This window comes from Polypterus senegalus, chromosome 15, assembly GCF_016835505.1.
Source record: "Polypterus senegalus isolate Bchr_013 chromosome 15, ASM1683550v1, whole genome shotgun sequence".
In the NCBI taxonomy this organism is placed as follows: domain Eukaryota; kingdom Metazoa; phylum Chordata; class Cladistia; order Polypteriformes; family Polypteridae; genus Polypterus; species Polypterus senegalus.
In genome coordinates, this window is record NC_053168.1 from 1,008,185 (window position 1) to 1,027,922 (window position 19,738).

Below are 19,738 nucleotides of genomic sequence, written 5' to 3' on the forward strand. Positions count from 1 at the left end.
GCCAACATGTGCTCCATCCACTTCACGCGGGACGAACGGGCAGGCGTGGACGAAAGCAGCTTGCAGCCCCTGGCCGCTCGGCGTGAAGTCGTGCCACATGTGCATCGTCTGCGTATTCCGTCCGTGTCACTGTGATTCGTCCTTGGTCACCTCACCTCAGTTTGGGGGTCCTGGGTAGCAGCAGGCAGTTGTGTGGCTCTCACTTCACTTGGCGCTTTAATCTTTATGGCTGACTTTTGTCTGTTGAGGTTGGAGGGCACCGTGGTGATCTGATTGATGATGTGACCTCATTGTGAAGCCGTCTGCCTCCCTAAATGGGGACAGTTGAGGTTAGTGAGGTCAGTTCACGTGAATGTTGGTGAAGTCTGCACGTGCAGAGGAAAACACCGCAGTTCTCATGCCAGAAACGTCTCAAATTCCAGGCCTACACCCACAAATGTCTGCTTGGTGCTCCTGCACCCTTGAAAGTGGGCACATCTCCCATTTAGGAGACCGGTGGGCTTGCAGGCCCCTCTTGGCCCTTCTGAGGCTCGTTAGCCGTGGTGTCATGGAAAGCGACAACTCCTGAGAGCGGGCGGCCATTTAATGGTTAATTCAAATGTCGTCTTCCATCGGCCGGAATGTCGTCTGACGTGCTGGGCTGAATTTTGCTCCAACTGTGATGGACCCACATTAAGATTCATTGGAAAAATGTAGTTAATGAGCAACACAACTACGTAGTGTCCAGACAGCATAAGCATCACCGTGTAAAAGAGAAAGAATATGGAAGGGAAAGAAAAGCAGGACCGGGACAAGGACGAGAAGAGTCAGACCCCCAGTATGACTGGCAGTTGTCAGCTTTGTATTTCAGATTTGGACCAGCTGACCTTCACTGACCACCCTGCCACTGTGTCTCAAGATCGGACCACCTCAGGCGGAGACCACGGCACAGCTCCTGGTCCAGGATTTGGTCCTGTCATGTCCGGATCACTCTCTGGTGTTCAAGCAGCCAACGTGGCACATGTGCCTTCTCCCTTCTGGCTGCCATGCTGTCTCCCATCAAATCCTTGATGCTCACCTACAAGGTAGTCAGTGTAGTCCCCCCTCTATATGGAGGCATTCGTGGGGTCCATGGCTCCTTCTCGCCCACTCAGGTCTACCAGTGAATGGCGTCTGCCGATTCCTGCTCTGTGTGCCATCACATATCAGTCCAGCCTCTTCTTGTGGCGCTCCTCCCTGCCCACCTCCATCTCAACTGCTGACTCCCTCAATGTGTTTACAATGTATTTCAAGACCCCCATGTTCTTGAATGGTTTTGGCGTGAGGTTCTTGTGTCTAAGAAAACTATAGCGCCTTTCACAGAGACCAGTGGATTGCATTTGCTGGCATAGCTATGACTGGCACTGAATGAGCACCACAAATCACCCGATCCTGTCACGGTGCATTCAGCCATCTCCTAAAACTCCATCCACCCAACCATCAATTACCATTCCAATTTTTAGGTCCCAGGTTGCCATGGCCAGTGCAGGCACAAGGCACAAAGCAGCACTGGGCAGGTGCCAGTCTGGTTCAGGGCACACTGATGTATAACAGCTGAGCTTGCTTCTACTGAAGGGCCGCATCCTGTGTCCACCACTGTAGGACCCCAGTGACCATAACGCCATGTCAAGTCTGATTCTCCAGTCTGCTGTGTCTTTGCTTTACCACCCATCTGCTGATTAGTGACATTTTCACAAACACTCTTGAGGGTGTGTGTGTGTGTGTGTGTGTGTGTGTGTGTGTGTGTGCATTTCAATGTTTAACAATAATAATATTTCAAATGTGCCTCAGGAGCTGCGCCAGCAGTTGACACCCCTCACCGCAGACACCTGAAGGGCAGCCACGCCTGCCCGGGTACTAAAAATCCTGACAGCAAAGCAGGGCATCAGAAACAAAACGACGGTGCGAACAAAACTGCAGCTGCCAGTCAGTGGACAGAAGAGCCATGAGTGACCCAGGTGAGCATCCGCTGGAGTGTCTGGTCTGCCTGTCATTAGTATAGCGCCTTTCATCTATCTATCTATCTATCTTTGTGATTCCGCCTACGATACCAAATACTCTGTATCTCATGTACAGTATCTGTCTATGTAATCCTGCTGACTATTCCAAATTCTATCTATCTATCTATCTATCTATTATATAGTGCCTTTCATTATCTATCTATCTATCTATCTATCTATTATATAGTGCCTTTCATCTATCTATCTATCTATCTATCTATCTATCTATCTATCTATTATATAGTGCCTTTCATTATCTATCTATCTATCTATCTATTATATAGTGCCTTTCATCTATCTATCTATCTATCCATCTATCTATCTATCTATTATATAGTGCCTTTCATTATCTATCTATCTATCTATCTATCATCCCTTTCACCTTCTCAGTCTCGTCATTGTATAAAGTTGAGGCTCCTCTGTTGTTTTTTCCTCGTCTTATTCTGGCTAAGCAGTAACAAAGTACCTCAAACGTTTCCAATAATTTGTAGATGCCGTTTACCTTTCCATTTTCAGAAAACACAAAGAATTTGTTTGTAGAAAATGAATGTTTTCTGAAACTACAAGCCAAATGTACAGTAAATGCACATACTGATTTAGACAGTGAAGACGACTTCTCTGCAGACGTGGAGCCCCCCAGGGATTGCAGAAGCCGGCATTTCTAGCCTTATCTGGAGTCGGATCATTGCACACGTCATCACAAGGGCAGTTTTCCCAAATTTCATTTGCATATTTGGACTGCACCCCACCGACATGATTGTATTGAGGTCCCCTTGGTATCCTAACTCCATTGTTCTTTGTCCACCCACCCAAAAAAACACACTTTTTCTTTTTTTTTGGATTTTATCGATTTTAATAATAAATTTTAACATCCATACAAATAAGTCAAGTTTTGCAGGGTTGGCTCAAATCAAATGAATCCCCCCACCCATGAGAAAGAGAGCCTGGCCAGCAGAGTAAAACTTTAAACTCGTAAAAATAAGTAAATAGATACATTAATAAATAAATGAAGATAAACAGAGTAAAAAAAGAAAAAAAGGAAAGAAATGGGAGACCACCCGCCTCCTCGGTGCTTTAAACGTTTATTCTAAAATGTTACCGATGAGATCCTGCCAGGTTTTTTATTAAGTTCTGCGCAGATCCTTTGAGTTTTTCCTCCAGCCATCCCTCCATTATCCAACCCGCTATATCCTAACTACAGGGTCACGGGGGTCTGCTGGAGCCAATCCCAGCCAGCACAGGGCACAAGGCAGGAAACAAACCCCAGGCAGGCAGGGCGCCAGCCCACCGCAGGGCACACACACACCCCAATCGCCAATGCACCTCACCTGCATGTCTCTGGATTGTGGAAGGAAACCCACGCAGACACGGGGAGAACATGCAAACTCAACACAGGGAGGACCTGGGAAGCGAACCCGATTCTCCTTACTGCGAAGCAGCAGCGCTACCCACTGCGCCACCCTGCCGCCAGATGTAAAAGTCGTTCTTACCGGTGGTCTTCTGTAATTTTAGCTTTGTCCAAATCGCTTTTTCGGTCGGCACGTTGGGGTCTCGGCAAAGGTGACGGAGCTTTTAACCGTCGATGAAAAGTCCATACACTTGTCGCCAGTGAATCCACACGTCGCTCCAGGGCTCCAGAGGGTGCTGCGGTCACAATGGCGTTGGCCCACCCTCTGGTGTAACCCTGGAGGGCTTTAGTGAGGTATCTGACACATTTGCTTTTTGTGTTTTGAGATCTGACACCCCTACTTCTGATGTTCAGCGTGCGTTTGAAATCAAATCGTATTTTTCTTTACTATCCTCATGTGACCTGATCGTCAAGCAGGTGACGTCACACAAGTGATGATATAAATATGGCGGCCATCCCACTCTGCGTTATCCTTGGTGGACATGACAACGTCTCTCACTGATAGTCAAGTAGACCCCCGTGGTTGGCTTGCGTGTTTGACTTTGCTGGAGTGCCACGTCCCTTTGATCCCAGGTTTAGCTTGATGTCCTGCTTTTGTCCACGTCTGTGTCTTCGTTTATCATCTCCTGCTCCTCAGGCACTCCAGGTGTCACACTAAGACGAAGGGTCTTGAGATGGCTTTCGGTTTTGACTTCTTGGCCGCGTTCCCCTCGCGCTCCTTCACGTAAACTTGTGTCCCGCTGGCGCACAGGAGAGCTACTGACTGTGACAGATGAGGGGCGCTTTAGCGGCTCGTCTCCTCTGAACATCTGCTAGTGAGCGCCAGCGCCCCCTAAAGGCGTCTCCTCGCCCTCCCGCCTCACGCCGTCCACCTCGCGAGTTTAATCTAAGGAATGTGCCAACATTTGTTTCTGTCTTTTTTTTGTCACCACCTGTGCCTTGCCAGCCTTGAAAGTACAACGTGTGGACTTCCGTGCCACTGAGAACAAGAAAAGCCACCGCACCCGTGAGTATGACCTCTCCACCCTCGTTCTGAGAAGAGGCCAGGACTTCATGGTCAAGCTGACACTGAACCGACCGTTTGTGGCGGCCGACCGGCTGTACATCCAGTTAGCCGTGGGTGAGTTTTGTCAGTGGAGGGCCTGAAAGAGAGGGGTTGGGGGTCCGCTTGTGGGGGTCACAGTCACTGGCCATTTAGAGCACCTTTAGTGGACCTGGACCAGGCCTTCATGTCTGATTTCAGCAAAGCTACGAGCCTTCTTAATATAAGGGGACGGGCACCCTCGAGGTTTAGCTTTGTTACAGTACCAGCTGGGCCACCGCTGACGCCTCACAGATATAAAGGGCAAGGTTTCCACCCGCCTCCATGGTGTCCTCTGTATCTGCAGGTAGGCAACCCCTGCAATCGAAGGAGACGCTGGTGCTGATCCCTCTACAGCAAACCGAAGGCTCTGAGGCCTGGAGAGCCACGCTGGGTGCGGCCCGTGGGCATGAGGTGAGTGGACGGGGACTCGGGTATCTGCTCAGGGAGTAGAAGATGTTGGGCCAAGAGAGGGCACCAAATAGCGAGCCGCCACGCCACGGGCACATACATGACCGCTATTGGTGGTCTGTGCTGGGCCTTGTAGGAAACGTGGCAAACCATGAGGTGGGTTGGGCTGAGTGGCCTCTTCTCGTCTTGATTGTTCTTTAATTGACAGCAGAACAAGTAAGAGTGCGTATTATGGGATGTGGCAGAGTAGGCCATAAGTCAATGAAGCCATCTGGGGGCTTTAGGTGGCGCGCAATGTGTAGTCGGAGCAAACTGAAGGTGGAATTGCCTTTTGTTTTTGATGGGCTTACTGGATGTGATGTGACTGAAGGCTTCATGGGAACAGCGAGAGAAAATCGTAACGTCCAGAGCACAGATTAGCAGAGCTGAGAGCCCAAGTCAGATGTCTGTCAGATGTTGTACTTGCTTAGCCCGTTGGCCACTTTTTAAAACCAAACCCCTTTGCCAAGTCGACACTCAACCCTCATCTGATCGCCAAGGCAGAGTGGTGGCGTGTTCTTCAGTTCAGCACTTTGTAAGCCGAGGGTCACGTGAGTGGACGAGGGAGACATCGACACACACACATTGACACCAAAATGTCACTAAGGAGGGGCTGGCAAATGGCACGGCTTAGCGGGTGCGTCTGCTCAGCACCTTCGCTCGTTCAACTCGGCTGAGCTGCTGATCGCATTCACAACTGAAAGCGCGTGTGGCTCGTTACTTCGGCGCTTATTCGATCGGATACTCTGTGATCGGACAAAAGAGAAAGAGCGCCGACCCCATTGGAAGGACGAGTGAACTCCGTGACGACATCTTCCTCAGGCTGCCTGCCGTTGTCTTGTTTTTAGGAGCAAACACAGCACACGCTCTCCCGTTCGATAAGATGACTCGAGTAGAAGGTCGGTTCTGCAACACAGGACACACTTTGAACAGTGGACGTTGATTTAGTGGCCGTCAAGAGCTTTCCATGAAGTCCTCCCAGACAGAAGTTATCTGCCTTATCAGAAGGCTCATAGGCTGAAGCAGAGGTTGGCAGACGACACAAAAACCAGAAATGGGGTGACACCAGACTCTCAGTCAAAACCAGATCCAGAATTCAGCTGATTTGCTCTGATTTGTCTTACGACTCGAGACGATCATCGTATGTAAGATGGCATCATGACGTCCTACCACGGGCAACCAGGAACGTCCGCCGTCAGGGTGACAAAGCACACTTTGAAACAAACGCACGAGATGACAGCAGTCACAATTCTTCTCGTCATCGTTTCCCACTTCTGTCTCAGTAATCCAACAAAGGTCACAACGGAAACGAAGGAGGACCTGCGCGGTCACCATATGAAGGTGCAGACCCAAATCACCGACTCGCTAGGAATGTGCAGTGGTGGTCTTGTGGCTAAAGATCTCCGCTGGCATCTGGCAGGCGGCCGCTTCAGGTCCTGTTACTGCCAGAAGGGCCTTCACCTGAACATATTGCTCCAGTGGTGCTCGCTGCCCAATGGCTGACTCTGCACTCTGACCCCCACAGGTCACGTGCCCCTCAGGGATGAACAAAGAGTCGGCTAGATGAAGGATGAAGAGCACCGTGTGCTGGACCCCCCTGTCTGTATTGTGCTTCTGCTGGCCCCTCTTTTCATTTTTTCATTTTTTTTTGCAGTATGACGTCCGCATCAGAACTCCGTCCAACGCCACGGTGGGCAAGTACACGCTAACGGTGACAGACAAGGGCAGCTACAGCTACAGACCCCCAGTGAGCGACTTCTACCTGCTGTTTAATCCTTGGTGTAAAGGTAAGTGTGGCATCCACCCACGTTCAGGCCTCGATACTAAGAAATGTGGATGTGCGGGCGAGGATGTAGCAGTGCCAGCATGGCGGTCGGTACAGAGTGACCTCTGATCTGCAGTACACCATTCATTTCAATACCTGTAATATCCATTCTAATTAGAAATATTGAATTAAAATTGACACAATTGAAACTGACAGCAGAAGAGTGCCACCCTAGCGGGCATCACTAGGATTCAGTCCCCCCATCACTAGCACCAGGCATGCCCACTTCAGGGCTTCAGTCCACTCACCCCGTGGACCCCAAGGCATGCCCAACCAGGTGGGTCCGACTGCCGGTCAGGTGATGCCCATGACGCCAGTCACAAAACGCACCTTGAGCCAGGTAATCCTAATCATAGCCACAGTGTAACCGGGCGTGCGATGGCCGCTTTGTGACTGATGGTGTGGGTGTTTCGTAATGCTGGGGTGTGACGTGACTGACCTCACGGGCAATGTGGGCTGCAATGACACTCACCTGCCACCACACCTCGCCAAGTTCTGCCAACAAAGGCTATCCCTGGCAGCCGTCCCTTCCACAGACATTAGCCCTCGGTGAGCAGACCCACCTCACGTCCTGCTGGGCTCAGCCTTCATCGTGACCCCTCTGACGTACCCCAAGTGGGCCGTGGCGGCCTCACCCACACTTGCTCTCCTGCACTCCGCAATTCAAACTCTCCCTCTTAACTTGTCATTCCACAGCAGGATCCCAATCCCGATCCCAATCCCTGTCGATCGCACCCGCCTCTCTTCATTCCTTTCACGCTCACTAAAAAGCTGACCCAAAACTCCACCTCACCCTCTTTATCATAACTGATAACAGAAAGAAAGAGAAGATTCACAACGCCGATGCCATGGCGCGCCTCGCCACACACCGTATTGCCCAGTTTATGAACGCATTGCCATGAAAGGCACCACAGTGACAGACTGATGGACTGTAAAGCTAAATGGCATTGGAGGTTTGATTTGCCTGTGAATAATCCCACATGGCGCATGCCACTAAGATGGCACATTAAGCAGATGGGTACTCACAGCTCATTGCTCAGGTTGACAGTCAATGGCACTCATTTTGGGCGCAGGGAAGGGCTGGTTTGGGAATGAGGGGTTTATGTTGATCTCATATTCAGAACACAGCGGGCATTTTGCGGTGATCAGCGCGCAGTGCCAACACATTTTCCTTTTCGTTACTCAGAGGACAACGTCTACCTGGCAGAGGAGGAGAAAAGGCAGGAGTACGTGCTCAGGGACACTGGCTATCTGTACAGGGGGTCATCCATACGTGTGGAGGGCATCCCGTGGAACTTCGGCCAGGTAAGGACAGGCCACCCTGGAGGTCCAGACCTGCCAGGCTGAAATGTGAAGGTGCTGGAAATCGTTTGGCGGTGGGCTCAGTGTGTGTGTGTGGTGGTACTGATACCACTGGCTTTATTCGCGTAGCCATGACCTATGACCCTGACCACCAACAGCAGGTTTAGGAAGTGGATTGAGGAACCGGATTGAAATTATTAAACAAGGAGACCATCCTCAGACCTTTTGGGTGGGCTCCTTGCTGTCTTCCTCTTTGCATGTTCTCCTCACTTCACAAAAGGGACAAGCTCTCCAGTGATTGCTGACCCTAAATAGACCTTTTGGGGGGGACTCGACATGTGGGTCCGGCGATGGGCCGTCCGCTTTGACGGGGGTTGATTGGCTTTGCCATAAAAGGAACCAGTCCGGTGTTTCTGTCTTTTGATTGCCAGAAGGTCTACGTGGGCAGACTGGTGATGTCACAGGTCCAATATTAGGCACATAGGATTCTTGGGATTTTGAGTTCTTCTCCATTTCACACACTTTCTACACTTGCTTGTGATGCCACCGGTCTGAAAAGGACCCCATCGCTCCACACCATTTCACAATTTAAAGATATTGTGGTGAGCGGCAGGGGGCAGCACCCAGCCGGGACGCCTGGAAGGACTGGGAGAGGGCAACCACCCTGGTTGGTATGGGGGCCACGGGAACGGAGCATGAAAGCTCAACCCTATAGTGGCCCGTGGTCACCGCCAGGGGGCGCCCAAACGCCCTGAACATCAGCACTTCCGCCACACCAGTACCCGGAGCACAGCCGGGTGGACTCCCTCCGCTCAGTAGCTGGAGTCGGGTGGAAGAGGATGAAGTCTGGAGGAGAGGAGTGGAGGCGGCAGAGAAAGGGCTGTTGAGAGCCCGGACTTGAGGGTGTGTGGCGCCGGGGCACCGGGTTGGTGCAGTAAATGTGTATAATAAGCGTGTGTTGGTGCTTGAACCCTGGGTGTCTGCCTGTCTGTGTCGAGGCGGGTCTCCACAGTATAAAAACGTGACTGTTCTCCTTTACAAATCCTGGTGGTGAGTGAGTGGGCTCAGAAAAGCAGACAGATAATACATCGAGGGGTTACCTGCGTTTGGGCACAGTGCCTCCTAGTGGCTCACATATGCAAAGTCATATTTGTGGCCCTGAATGAGTCACTACTACAACTACAACAACATTTATTTCTGTCGCACATTTTCCTACAAGTGACGGAGCTCAAAGTGCTTTACAGGGTGAAGAAAAAATACCAAATATAAAAATAAAATTAGGCAACACTAATTAACATAAAATAAAAGTAAGGTGGTCCGATGACCAGGGAGGACAGAAAAAAAAAAAAAACTCCAGACGGCTGGAGAGAAAAACAAAATCTGCAGGGGGTCCGAGGCCACGAGACCAGCCAGCCCCTCTAGGCGTGCTACCTGACATAAATATTCAGCAGCGAGTGGTCCGATCGTTTAATAATAATAATAACAACAATAAAAAATCTGCAGGCCTTGTGCGCACGGGGGGCCGCTTAGACACCCAAGCACAGTTTCCTTTTCAGGAGAAACCAGTAAACAAACAGCTGGTGTAGACTTTTGGGGGCCAGCTCCCACAAATCTGAGACTTTCGAGCAGGTGGCGCTCCTGGTCAGTTGGCACTCAAAGCAGACCTAGCTGATCCAGAAGAGGATGGTGGGCTGCTCCCAGTTTGGGACCTCACTGGGTGTGTCTGGACTGAGGAGTTCCAGTGACCTTCCTGGGCGGGTCCTTTCTCAGGTGGTCTTCCGGCCTTTACCTGGGAAGAGGAATGAGCACACCATGAGGTACCTGGAGCCCCTCTGTTGTAATGGTGTGTACGTGTATAGCGCCTTGCAGTGGCGCAGGACAAGCCGATCACTCTTACAATGACAGCTGCTCCAGGTCAAAACCTGGGCATTAAAAATGCAACCTTCAGTGCGAGCAGGTGGTCCAAGGCCCATGTCCCCCACATGTCACATGGCATCTACTCTGTAATTTGGCCATTGGTTTTGTGCCACTCTGCAGCTCGTCTCTGGGCCAGTAAGAGGCGATGTTGAGCAGCTCCAAGGGGATTGGCCGCTCCTGACAGACAGAATGGGACGCCCTCTGGCCTCGTCCTCGTCTTTCTCAACTTTCATCTGAGCCTCAGTGTCCTTCTTTTTTCTCAGTTTGAGCCAGACGTGCTGGACTGCTGCTTCTACCTCCTGGACCAAGTGGGCATGAAGCAGTCAACCCGGAGGGATCCTGTCAAGATCGCCAGAGCCATGTCTGCCGCGGTGAGTCATAAACGGCGCCCACCTCGAACAAGTGAGTCGTGTCACCTGTTGTCAAGCGAGTGCCCGCTGTAAGCGTCCATCTGACTGCTCCACGCGCCAACGTCCTCAGGGTGATGTCTGCCTTGTCTTCTTGTGCCACTGACAGCTGTGACGTCTTCTCCCATTTGGCGTTGGCAGCAGTCATTCAAGTTTCCTGCTAGAATTCTGCAGACATCCCTGCTGCCTCCTCCTGTCGCCATCGTATCCCTCGCGCCGACCTTCTACAGCTGGATGTCCCTGCCAGGTGGGCACCTCAAAATGTGGCCACTGCACCTTACAGCCAGAAGACAGACAGACATGGGGGGGGCAGTCAAGTAGAAGGACTGGCAGACTGCAGTGATGGGTAGCAGGTCATGGAGCAAACACCCTGAGGATGCCACCTGGCAGCTGCCCAGATAACAGGCTGGCAGAGTAATGGTGGGGCAGACAGACAGAGAGGGGGCAGACGTCAGACTGCAGATGAGTTTTAATGGCCGCTATGAGGACCCTGTCTAGTATGCGCCATGTGGTTGGACAGCATTAATGTCGCCTGTCTTCTGACTTCCGCAGGTGAATGTCCAGGATGACGATGGAGTTCTTTGTGGTAACTGGTCGGGAGACTATTCTGACGGGACGCCCCCATCTCACTGGACGGGCAGCTCCGCCATCCTCCAACAGTACTACAAGAGGAAGGAGCCCGTGTGCTACGGCCAGTGCTGGGTGTTCTCAGGTCTGCTCACCACAGGTAAGCCGTCTTCATTTGTATTTCCTCCCAGTAACACCAGTAACGCCTTCTAGAACCTTCCAGCTCCTGTGGTGTCCTGTGACCTCAAGTGAGCCGAGTGGCGTATGAAGTGACTCTGGGGTGACGCGTCATTTATTTACACACCCCTGTCTCTTCTGACCATGGGGGGCTCCAGGCCTTCATGTCCTTAAGAGTTCCTTGGCACCAGACAATTGTGGTACGCACTGGCCATGAATTTTGGTGAGAAATGACGTGAAGGCCTGACTAGAGACTCGAGTGGCCATTTGAGGCAGCCAAAGTCTGGAGTAGGATGGACTCCACCTGCCAGCTTGACAGGGGAGCGTAAAGCGTCCCTTTGTCACAAAGCACCAGACGTCTAATTGTGGGCACATGCAGTTTCTGGTGCCATCTAGTGGCCGTCAAGCCACAACACCAAGTTCTGGAGTGTTTTTTAACTGCACAGAATAACCTGTTTTCATACCCGGACCACCCGGACTGTTGGAGCCTTGGTGACACCCGCCGATTCGCTCGGGGTCACTGAGTCATGTCCCGTGTCTGGTTGTCCATGGCCCTGTGTGTTTATTTCCTGACTCTCCATGTTATGGACACACACGCGTTTCTTCTCTCTGCCCGTTTCCTGAGCCCCCCATCTTCCCTGCATGGACCTGCATTAGTCAGAGTGGTCTGCCACCTTGACGTCCATCTTTTCATTTCATTGTACAGTCATGAGGTGTCTGGGTATCCCGGCCAGGAGCATCACCAATTTTAATTCGGCCCACGACACCGAAGACAACCTCACCATCGACGTGTTCTTCAACGCTGCGGGAGAAATGCTGAACGACATTTCTACTGACTCCATCTGGTGGGTGGGCTCCACGTTTCTGCATCCTGAAGTGACATTTGGTTGCCTCCTGACGCCTTTTTGTTGGTTTTTGGATTTTGTTCTCTTCCAGGAATTTCCACGTGTGGAATGACGTCTGGATGAAGAGGCCCGATTTACCGGAAGGATACGACGGCTGGCAAGCTATTGATGCCACGCCACAGGAGCTCAGTGACGGTAGGCCAGTCTGAGTGGCAGGTGATGGCACTACGTTGTTATTATTTACTGCCGTCTCACGTGGCTTGCGGTTTCTCACGACTGCTGCCCGTCACGTCTCGGTGTGTGAAGCGTTCATGAAGGGCACGTTAACCTCTGAGGGTCTTTTATATTAGTGGGTCACTTAACACTGGAATTAGCCAAGGTTCACACGGACAACCTGCAATGCGGACCTTTGTGACAGTCAGTGCTCACGCATTGTCATCACTGGGCGAGGTTGGCTACCTCGGTGCTCGCACTTTTTTTGTCCCCGGGGGGAAATTTGACTTTTTACAGAAGCTCCGCTCAAAAACAAAATGAAGGAGGCATGTAATCATGCCAGTCTAACCCCAAGTCAGCGGGGCTTCAGGGATTTCCGTCTGTCCAGTTAGGAAGCACAAGCGACTGCGCGTCAACGTCACCTGCTTTGGTGCAAATGAAAGTGACAACAGGGTCACCCGAGAGACAACAGCAATACAAGCCCCAAAAAGGGAATGGTGACCACAGACAATTTCTCTCTCTCCTTCTCCTTCCTGACCGATTCTTCTCTAGTTGTGTCTTTTGCTCGTGTCCTTGTCACTAATGAGGTGGTACCCGCAGCCCATTCAGGTGGCACAGGTAGTCCAGCTCCTCCATACGTGATGTCACAAGAAGGTTTGCTGCGCATTCCAGCACAGTGTCAAGAGCATGGAGGAGATACCAGGACATGGGCCATTACACGGGGAGAGCTGGGCAGGGCCATAGAAGGGCATCAAGCCAGCAGCGGGACCACCAACTGCTCCTTTGTGTGAGGAGGACGGCCAGAGCCTACAGAAAGACCTCCAGCTGGTAACTGGTGTGCATGTCATTCACCAAACTGTCAGAAACAAACTCCATGAGGGTGGCACCAGGGTCCTGACGTCCTCTAGTGCGACCTGTGCTCCCATCCATTATGTGCAGCTTGATTGGCATTCGCCAGACAATATCACAATCGGCAGCTCTGCCATTGGCACTCTGCTCTCTTCACACTGAGCACAGTTGACGGGCATAAAAGGAGATGCCATGGTGAACGTTATGCAGCCTGTGCAGACCTCTACGTGCTTGGCAGCCAGGATGCAGTCTTCAGAGCCATTGTCAGACCTGATGCTGGTGCCTCATGTGCCCAGAGTGTGTAGGTAGTTGATGCCAGTGACGCCACTGACTGGCCTGCAAGTTCCCCAGACCTGAGATCCTCTGAGACGTTACGTGTCGTTGTGTGTATCCGTCCATCCGACGCCGCCAGGTAGTGCCACAGACAGCCCACTGATGTCCCGATGTCGTCCGTCGTCTGGTCAGGAGCACGCTCAGACATCGTTGGGGGTCACGTGAATCGGATCAGCCTGGGATTTCACACTCTTGATGTTCCATCAGCCCTCAGTGAGTTGCTGGTTTTGGTTTCCACTGACTGGTGGCACCTCATTACACAGCATTTTGAACAATTCATTGATCGAGATCCGACGTGTGATTTAAATGTGTTTTGTGAGCCGAGTACGTAAATAGATTCACATGGTGGTCTCACTCAACACACACCTGGATGACTAAAAGGAAAGAAAACTTCTGACTTGGCAGTCCAAGTGAATTGCAAAACCAAAGCAACCTTCTGTAAGAACTCCTTCTTTGGTCGAGCGTCGGCTTGGCGTCCCGAAACGGCCAGTTTTAAAAGGTAAACGGTAGCTTACAAGGGTCTGGCGCTCACTCGTTTATTAACGCGATCGGACCCCCCTGCTCGTCGCCACGGGGAGTTTGTCAGACTTGCACTGACGATTACATTTTGATCCAAATGTCATGAAATGGGACCTGAAAAGCAGTTCAGTTATGACAAGCAGACAGGCGAGGCGAGTGACCAGCGTGGATATCGGGTGAAGGTGGCACTCTGGTGGTCGTTGACACAGTGGAGATAATGGAGCTGTGTGGCTGATTAGTGTAAGGATTCACTGCGTGCATGACGGCCTGCACGCCACTGGGTCCTCCATGCATGTCTAGAGCCCCTTCTGGTCCTTTGATTGCGGGTTATACTGTTACAGTCAGGAAGATCTTTTAGCTGACCTGGCATCAGAGGTGCCAATGCATTGCTTCTCTTCCATTTGTGCTGAAGCAGCTGGGAAGACGTCCTAAAGCAGAAACCATTTGCTGATGCAGAAGTCGCCATGTGAAGCCAGTCGGCGTTGTCGATAGGGGAACTGCCACCCACACATGTGACAAGCAACCAGTGACGGTGACTTTCTGCCCACACACACAGTCTGCTGGCATTTCATGAACTTGTACTGGGGATCCGTTTGCCATCAGTAGCGGCTATCAGAGGTGAAAAGGAGGACAATACACAAGCTGGTGAGATGGAAATGGTGACGCTCTCTGTTTGAAGATGGACGAGTTCACAGATTCACCAGCGGGGCCAGCGGGTGACGTTGAAATATCAAAACTCTGCACAGAACGCCGTAGTCGAGATCTCTCAATGACAACTGAACACATTTCAAAGAAGCCTGTCAGACTTGAACAGAATTGGTCCACAGCGGGGGGCCGAGGTGTTACATGCAGACAGACAGACAGACAGACAGACAGCACAGCTGGCACAGCTGGCACTTTGTCCATCATACGCAAACACACCTGAAAAGGACAAGGCAGTGCGTCGGTGCTCAGAACTTTAACGGGCTTCACCGCGGTGGCAGGCGCCAAGCGTGTGGCAGTCCGTTACAAGGGATCTGTCTTCTCGTCAGGCAAGTGTACACGGCACTGCAGAATGACGATGACGAGGTGGTGTGGAGAAGTCACCTGAGGTCCTCGCGACCGGCACCGTAAACAACTGTGGACCCCCAGCAAGTCCATTTCCCCCCTTCATGCTGCTGGCCTCAGCGCTACAGTTATTTAACGGTTTCCATTTAGGTCAGGCAGTTTCAAACTACGTTGTGTCCCTGCGTGTGCCCAGGATGTCATTTGTGAAGCTTTAGACTGGTTACAGACCTCCGAGGCCACACTCGGTGGAGGACAAACTGAGCTGAAAATGTCACTAGAATGAGGGCAGCCTGTGGCACCTCACATTGTGGGACCCTGTGGCTGTACCTGTACCTGTAAAGCTGGGACTGACTTGTCTTCTCCTTTTCCAGGCTCCTACCAGTGTGGACCTGCCCCTCTGAAGGCCATCAAGAACGGAGACATCCATTTAATCTACGACACCAAGTTTGTGCTTTCGGAGGTCAACGCGGACCGCATCTTCTGGAGGGTGGACAACCCCAACACTCCACAACAGAATATGGTGAAGCTACGTGTGGACACCATGGTGGTGGGCAAGCGCATCAGCACTAAAGCCGTGGGCAAGAACCTCCGAGAGGACATAACCAGTCAGTACAAGCACCCCGAAGGTGAGTCGGGGCTCTTTGCAGGGCCGAGGCTCCCACTTTGTGTTTCGTCCTTCATCTCTATAATAGACGGTTGAACTTTGTATTAAATTGGCACTCGTGTTAAGGCCATGTCATTGTGTTTGTCATTTACGTCACTTGCTGCAACACACATGCGTGTTAAAGACCACCGCAGCACATGTGCAGTATGCTGGTCGGCTCAATTTGGTGACAATAACTAAAGGCATATTGGCATTGTCATGAAGCTGGGGTCCTCCAGAATGTCCACAAAGGGCAGGCCAGGACCTTCACTAACTGCCCTGCTCAGACCCCAAATATGACCTGCTGGCGCCAGGCTCCAAAAACAGCAAGCTGGCAAAACAACTCAAAAATGTTCACCAAAGCCCCACACGAGGACGGGCGACAGTAAACCCTCGGCTTGTATCACAAGGGGGAAACAAAGCGTCTTTAGAATCTGAAGAATTCAATATCAAAAATTGAAAAGTACAGCATGGCGCTCTAATGAGCCAAAATAGGCCATCCGTAGCAAACACATCCCGTGACACAACCCGGAATCCTTAATTTAGTGGAAGAGCGCCACCTTAAATGAATGACTCCCTGCTCCTGAGCCGTCTCAGCAGACGTTTAAAGCCAGAGGGAGGGGTCCAAAGTGGTGCGACTCTGCGACTCCGCCTCCTGGGGCACAAGGCACATACGGAGATTTCATGGGAAAGAACCCAACTGCAGAATTAGAATGAAAAAATCAGCAGGAAGCCTTTAAAGACACGAAACAATAAAATCTAAAATTCACAATCGTCACACATAAACTGGTCACTCCGTCACTACGCAGCTGTCACCCACATACATCTACGGACCCCCGTCCGGCCTCGCTTGACCTGCGCCTGTCAGCTGACTGCCATTTGTGTTTTTGTTTAACATGTCAGGGTCACCTGAGGAGAGAAAATCCTTTGAGAGCGCCTTGAAAGTGTGCGTCAAGCCACCTGTGAAGCCCTACGGTGTGGCAGTGCCTTCCATCAAGGTGGGCTTTGAGTCCAAGGAGGTCCGCCTTGGCTCCCCGGTGACTCTGAAAATCACCTTCACCAACAGCTCCCCCGAGGACAGAAACGTGACCTTCAGTGCCACCTACCAGCTGCAGATCTATCGTGGCAACACCGTGGAGAACATCGGCTCCATGTCGAACGAGATCACGGTGAAAGGACAACGCAGTAAGACATCACCCGTCACTCGCCCCTCAAAGTGCAAACGCTGGCATCGTGTAAGGCGCTGAGTCGTCTCTACACGCCAGCACGGCTAATGCTCGGCCTTCCACTGCCTCTCCACGTTCATGCTGATGCCCTCACCCTCTTCCAGGTGCCGACGTTCCCATTGAAATCCCTGCTGAAAGTTACTTCAAATTCCTGCCCAAGTACGACGATGAGCTTCAAGTGCAGGTGAACGTCCTGGGAGAAGTCAAAGAAGTGGAGGAGTCGCTGGCCAACTACGCCATTGTGCATTTCGTTTACCCACCCATCAAAATTGAGGTAAGTTCACCCGCGTCTTGTTTTTGGCAAGAAGGCCTCGCAATTCCAACTGAGGAGGCAAAGCCAGGAGGAGCCTCACGAAAACCTGTGTGGCACTGCAGGAGGGTCCTGCTGCTACAATCGGATGGACTCCCAAAACTCCACATTGCAGGCTTTGCTTCTACAGTTGGAGAAGACCTCAAAGTTTAACTAAGGCCATGCATCGAATTGTGACTGCCACCCTTAGTAATGACAGGGGCACATGCCAAGTCCAAGCATGCAGTGGTCAGCACAGTTGGCTGTTGAGCAGCCTTATAACCTGGGGGTTAAAACGGTCCTGATAGGCCTGAAAATGACCTGCAGGAAGGCCGAGGTCTTTAATGTCTTCTGCATGTAGCAGGAGTGACGTACGCGCTGTGAACTGACTCCACAGTGGAGACATGCGGGCATCTTTTTGGGCAAGTTAGGGTGTTTTAAGAAGAGGCACCTGAGTGACCCACATATCCTTATTTTGTTATAGTGTGTTTCATGGCACTTTAGAATACACATTTATACAGCTGCCAGACCCCAAGGGAGTGAGGTGGTCCTGAAGAATAAAGTGACCTCCTTGTCATTTCCTGTCTGCACTGCCCATGCACTGCCCATGCTCTTTGTAATGCTGCGTCTCTTTCTGTCCCTTCCACAGATGCCCGCGTCTGTAAGCGTAGGTGAGACGTTCACCTGCACTTTCTCCTTCAAGAACGACACCGGCCTTCCTTTGGACAACGCCAAGCTGCATGTGGAGGGGCTTGGCCTGTTCCAGCGGGAGACTTTTGACCAGGGGTGCGTCCATCTAGACTGGAATTTATTATTATTAGTTTTGGTATTTTATTATACCTGGAATTCATGAGAGGGTAGAAATCCACATACGTCCAAAGAGTTAGAAATGTCTTTAAAAAACTCACGCAGAATAACATGGAAGACGCCAGGAATGGACTGGGCATCGAACAATGAAGGGGCACATGTGTCAGAGTGGCAACCTGAACCCATTTTTAAATTGATTTTCAGACCTGCTGCCACCACCCTCTAATGACCAATCAATCTATTATATAGCGCCTTTCTATCTATCTATCTATCTATCTATCTATTATATAGTGCCTTTCTATCTATCTATCTATCTATCTATCTATCTATCTATCTATCTATCTATCTATTATATAGTGCCTTTCTATCTATCTATCTATCTATCTATCTATTATATAGTGCCTTTCATATCTATCTATCTATCTATCTATCTATCTATCTATCTATCTATTATATAGTGCCTTTCATGTCTATCTATCTATCTATCTATCTATCTATCTATCTATCTATTATATAGTGCCTTTCATGTCTATCTATCTATCTATCTATCTATCTATCTATCTATCTATCTATTATATAGTGCCTTTCATATCTATCTATCTATCTATCTATCTATCTATCTATCTATCTATTATATAGTGCCATTCATGTCTATCTATCTATCTATCTATCTATCTATCTATCATATAGTGCCTTTCACATATCCATCTATTGTTCATTTAGCTTTTTGCTTTTCATCCCAGTCTTGCAGTGTTGGTGACCCCCAAAGTCACAGCCTTCACCCCACAACATGACTTGCGTGTTTGTTTCTGTTCCAGGACCGTTAAAGCCGATGGGGTCATTGTGTCCAGGGTCGTCTGCACTGCCAGTAAACCCGGGGAGCGCAAGATCATCGCCAAGATCACGTCTAACCAGATCACCGGCATCACTGAAGAGAAGCACATTACCATCAAATGAGCCTCTTGTCTGCAGTGGTCAGTAGTCAGATCTGTCACCTGTCTCCAATCATATAGCGCCTTACACACACACACACCTTCTTAGCTCATTGTTATAACCTCATCTGGGGACTCCACCTTAATAAAAGTGTCTGTGTATCTGTGTGTCTGTCGGGTGGCTGTGTCTCTGTTGTATGCCATTTGGTTTGGGATTCGTAAAAGCAGTGCTAATCTTTGTGATGCACCACCTGTTGGAATAACAAATGCAATGCACTTTATTACTACGTGTGATATGCCATACATTCCAATATGTGGTGTACTACTGACGTTACCTGAATGCGCAGAGGTCTGCATTGATTACTGTGATTTCGACAGGTAGGACAGCAGGTCACCTTACTAAAAGGACAAGTGTCTGTGTGTCTGTCCGGTTGTAAAAATAGGCAAAAAACAAAGAAGGATGAAAAAATGAAAAATGATAATAAAAATATCAAATAAGGGTCTAAAAATAAGAAAACTGGAGTTACCAGCCGACTCTGTTGTCTGACGCATCATCATCATCATCATCATCAGCGATGCAGTGACCCCCTCTGGCCATGTGAAGGAGGTTTAAAGCCGTAATGCTCATGACAGTTAACTCTGCGTGGTGGGCAGTGGATGAGTGAAAACAACAATAAATCGACGAGCACATCGGGAAACAAAAGCCAAGTAGAGCCGTTAAACCAGACCAGTACAGTAAGACCACCAGCACAAAACACTTTGACTGTAAGAGTGTTCAGCTGAACGAGTGAAGAGGCGCTATAATCTTTCTCGTCATTGTCCTTTGGTGCTGAGCCTTTTGCTTCACCTTTTTGACTTCGCTTTTGCCTCGCGCTCCTGTTTC

General features: G+C 50.4%; 1 protein-coding gene across 1 annotated transcript; it reads left to right on the forward strand.

The window, feature by feature from the left end:
• Positions 1-1,800: 1,800 nt before the first annotated feature.
• On the forward strand, positions 1,801-19,025 carry LOC120515790 (protein-glutamine gamma-glutamyltransferase 4-like). Its single transcript, XM_039737102.1, has 14 exons — positions 1,801-1,976; positions 4,373-4,546; positions 4,815-4,921; positions 6,612-6,744; positions 7,969-8,087; positions 10,265-10,372; positions 10,961-11,135; positions 11,859-11,997; positions 12,089-12,192; positions 15,330-15,584; positions 16,505-16,786; positions 16,932-17,101; positions 17,766-17,902; positions 18,742-19,025. Exons 1-14 carry the CDS (start codon positions 1,964-1,966, stop codon positions 18,878-18,880), a joined length of 2,055 nt encoding a protein of 684 aa, XP_039593036.1. The 5' UTR covers positions 1,801-1,963; the 3' UTR covers positions 18,881-19,025.
• Positions 19,026-19,738: the final 713 nt, after the last annotated feature.

What these genes read in the sequence shown, in the direction of transcription:
- LOC120515790 (XM_039737102.1), top strand. An exon ending in GTACATCCAGTTAGCCGTGG is followed by an intron (nt 4,547 to 4,814) that starts GTGAGTTTTGTC and finishes CTGTATCTGCAG; the next exon opens with GTAGGCAACCCCTGCAATCG. An exon ending in ACCCACCCATCAAAATTGAG is followed by an intron (nt 17,102 to 17,765) that starts GTAAGTTCACCC and finishes TCCCTTCCACAG; the next exon opens with ATGCCCGCGTCTGTAAGCGT.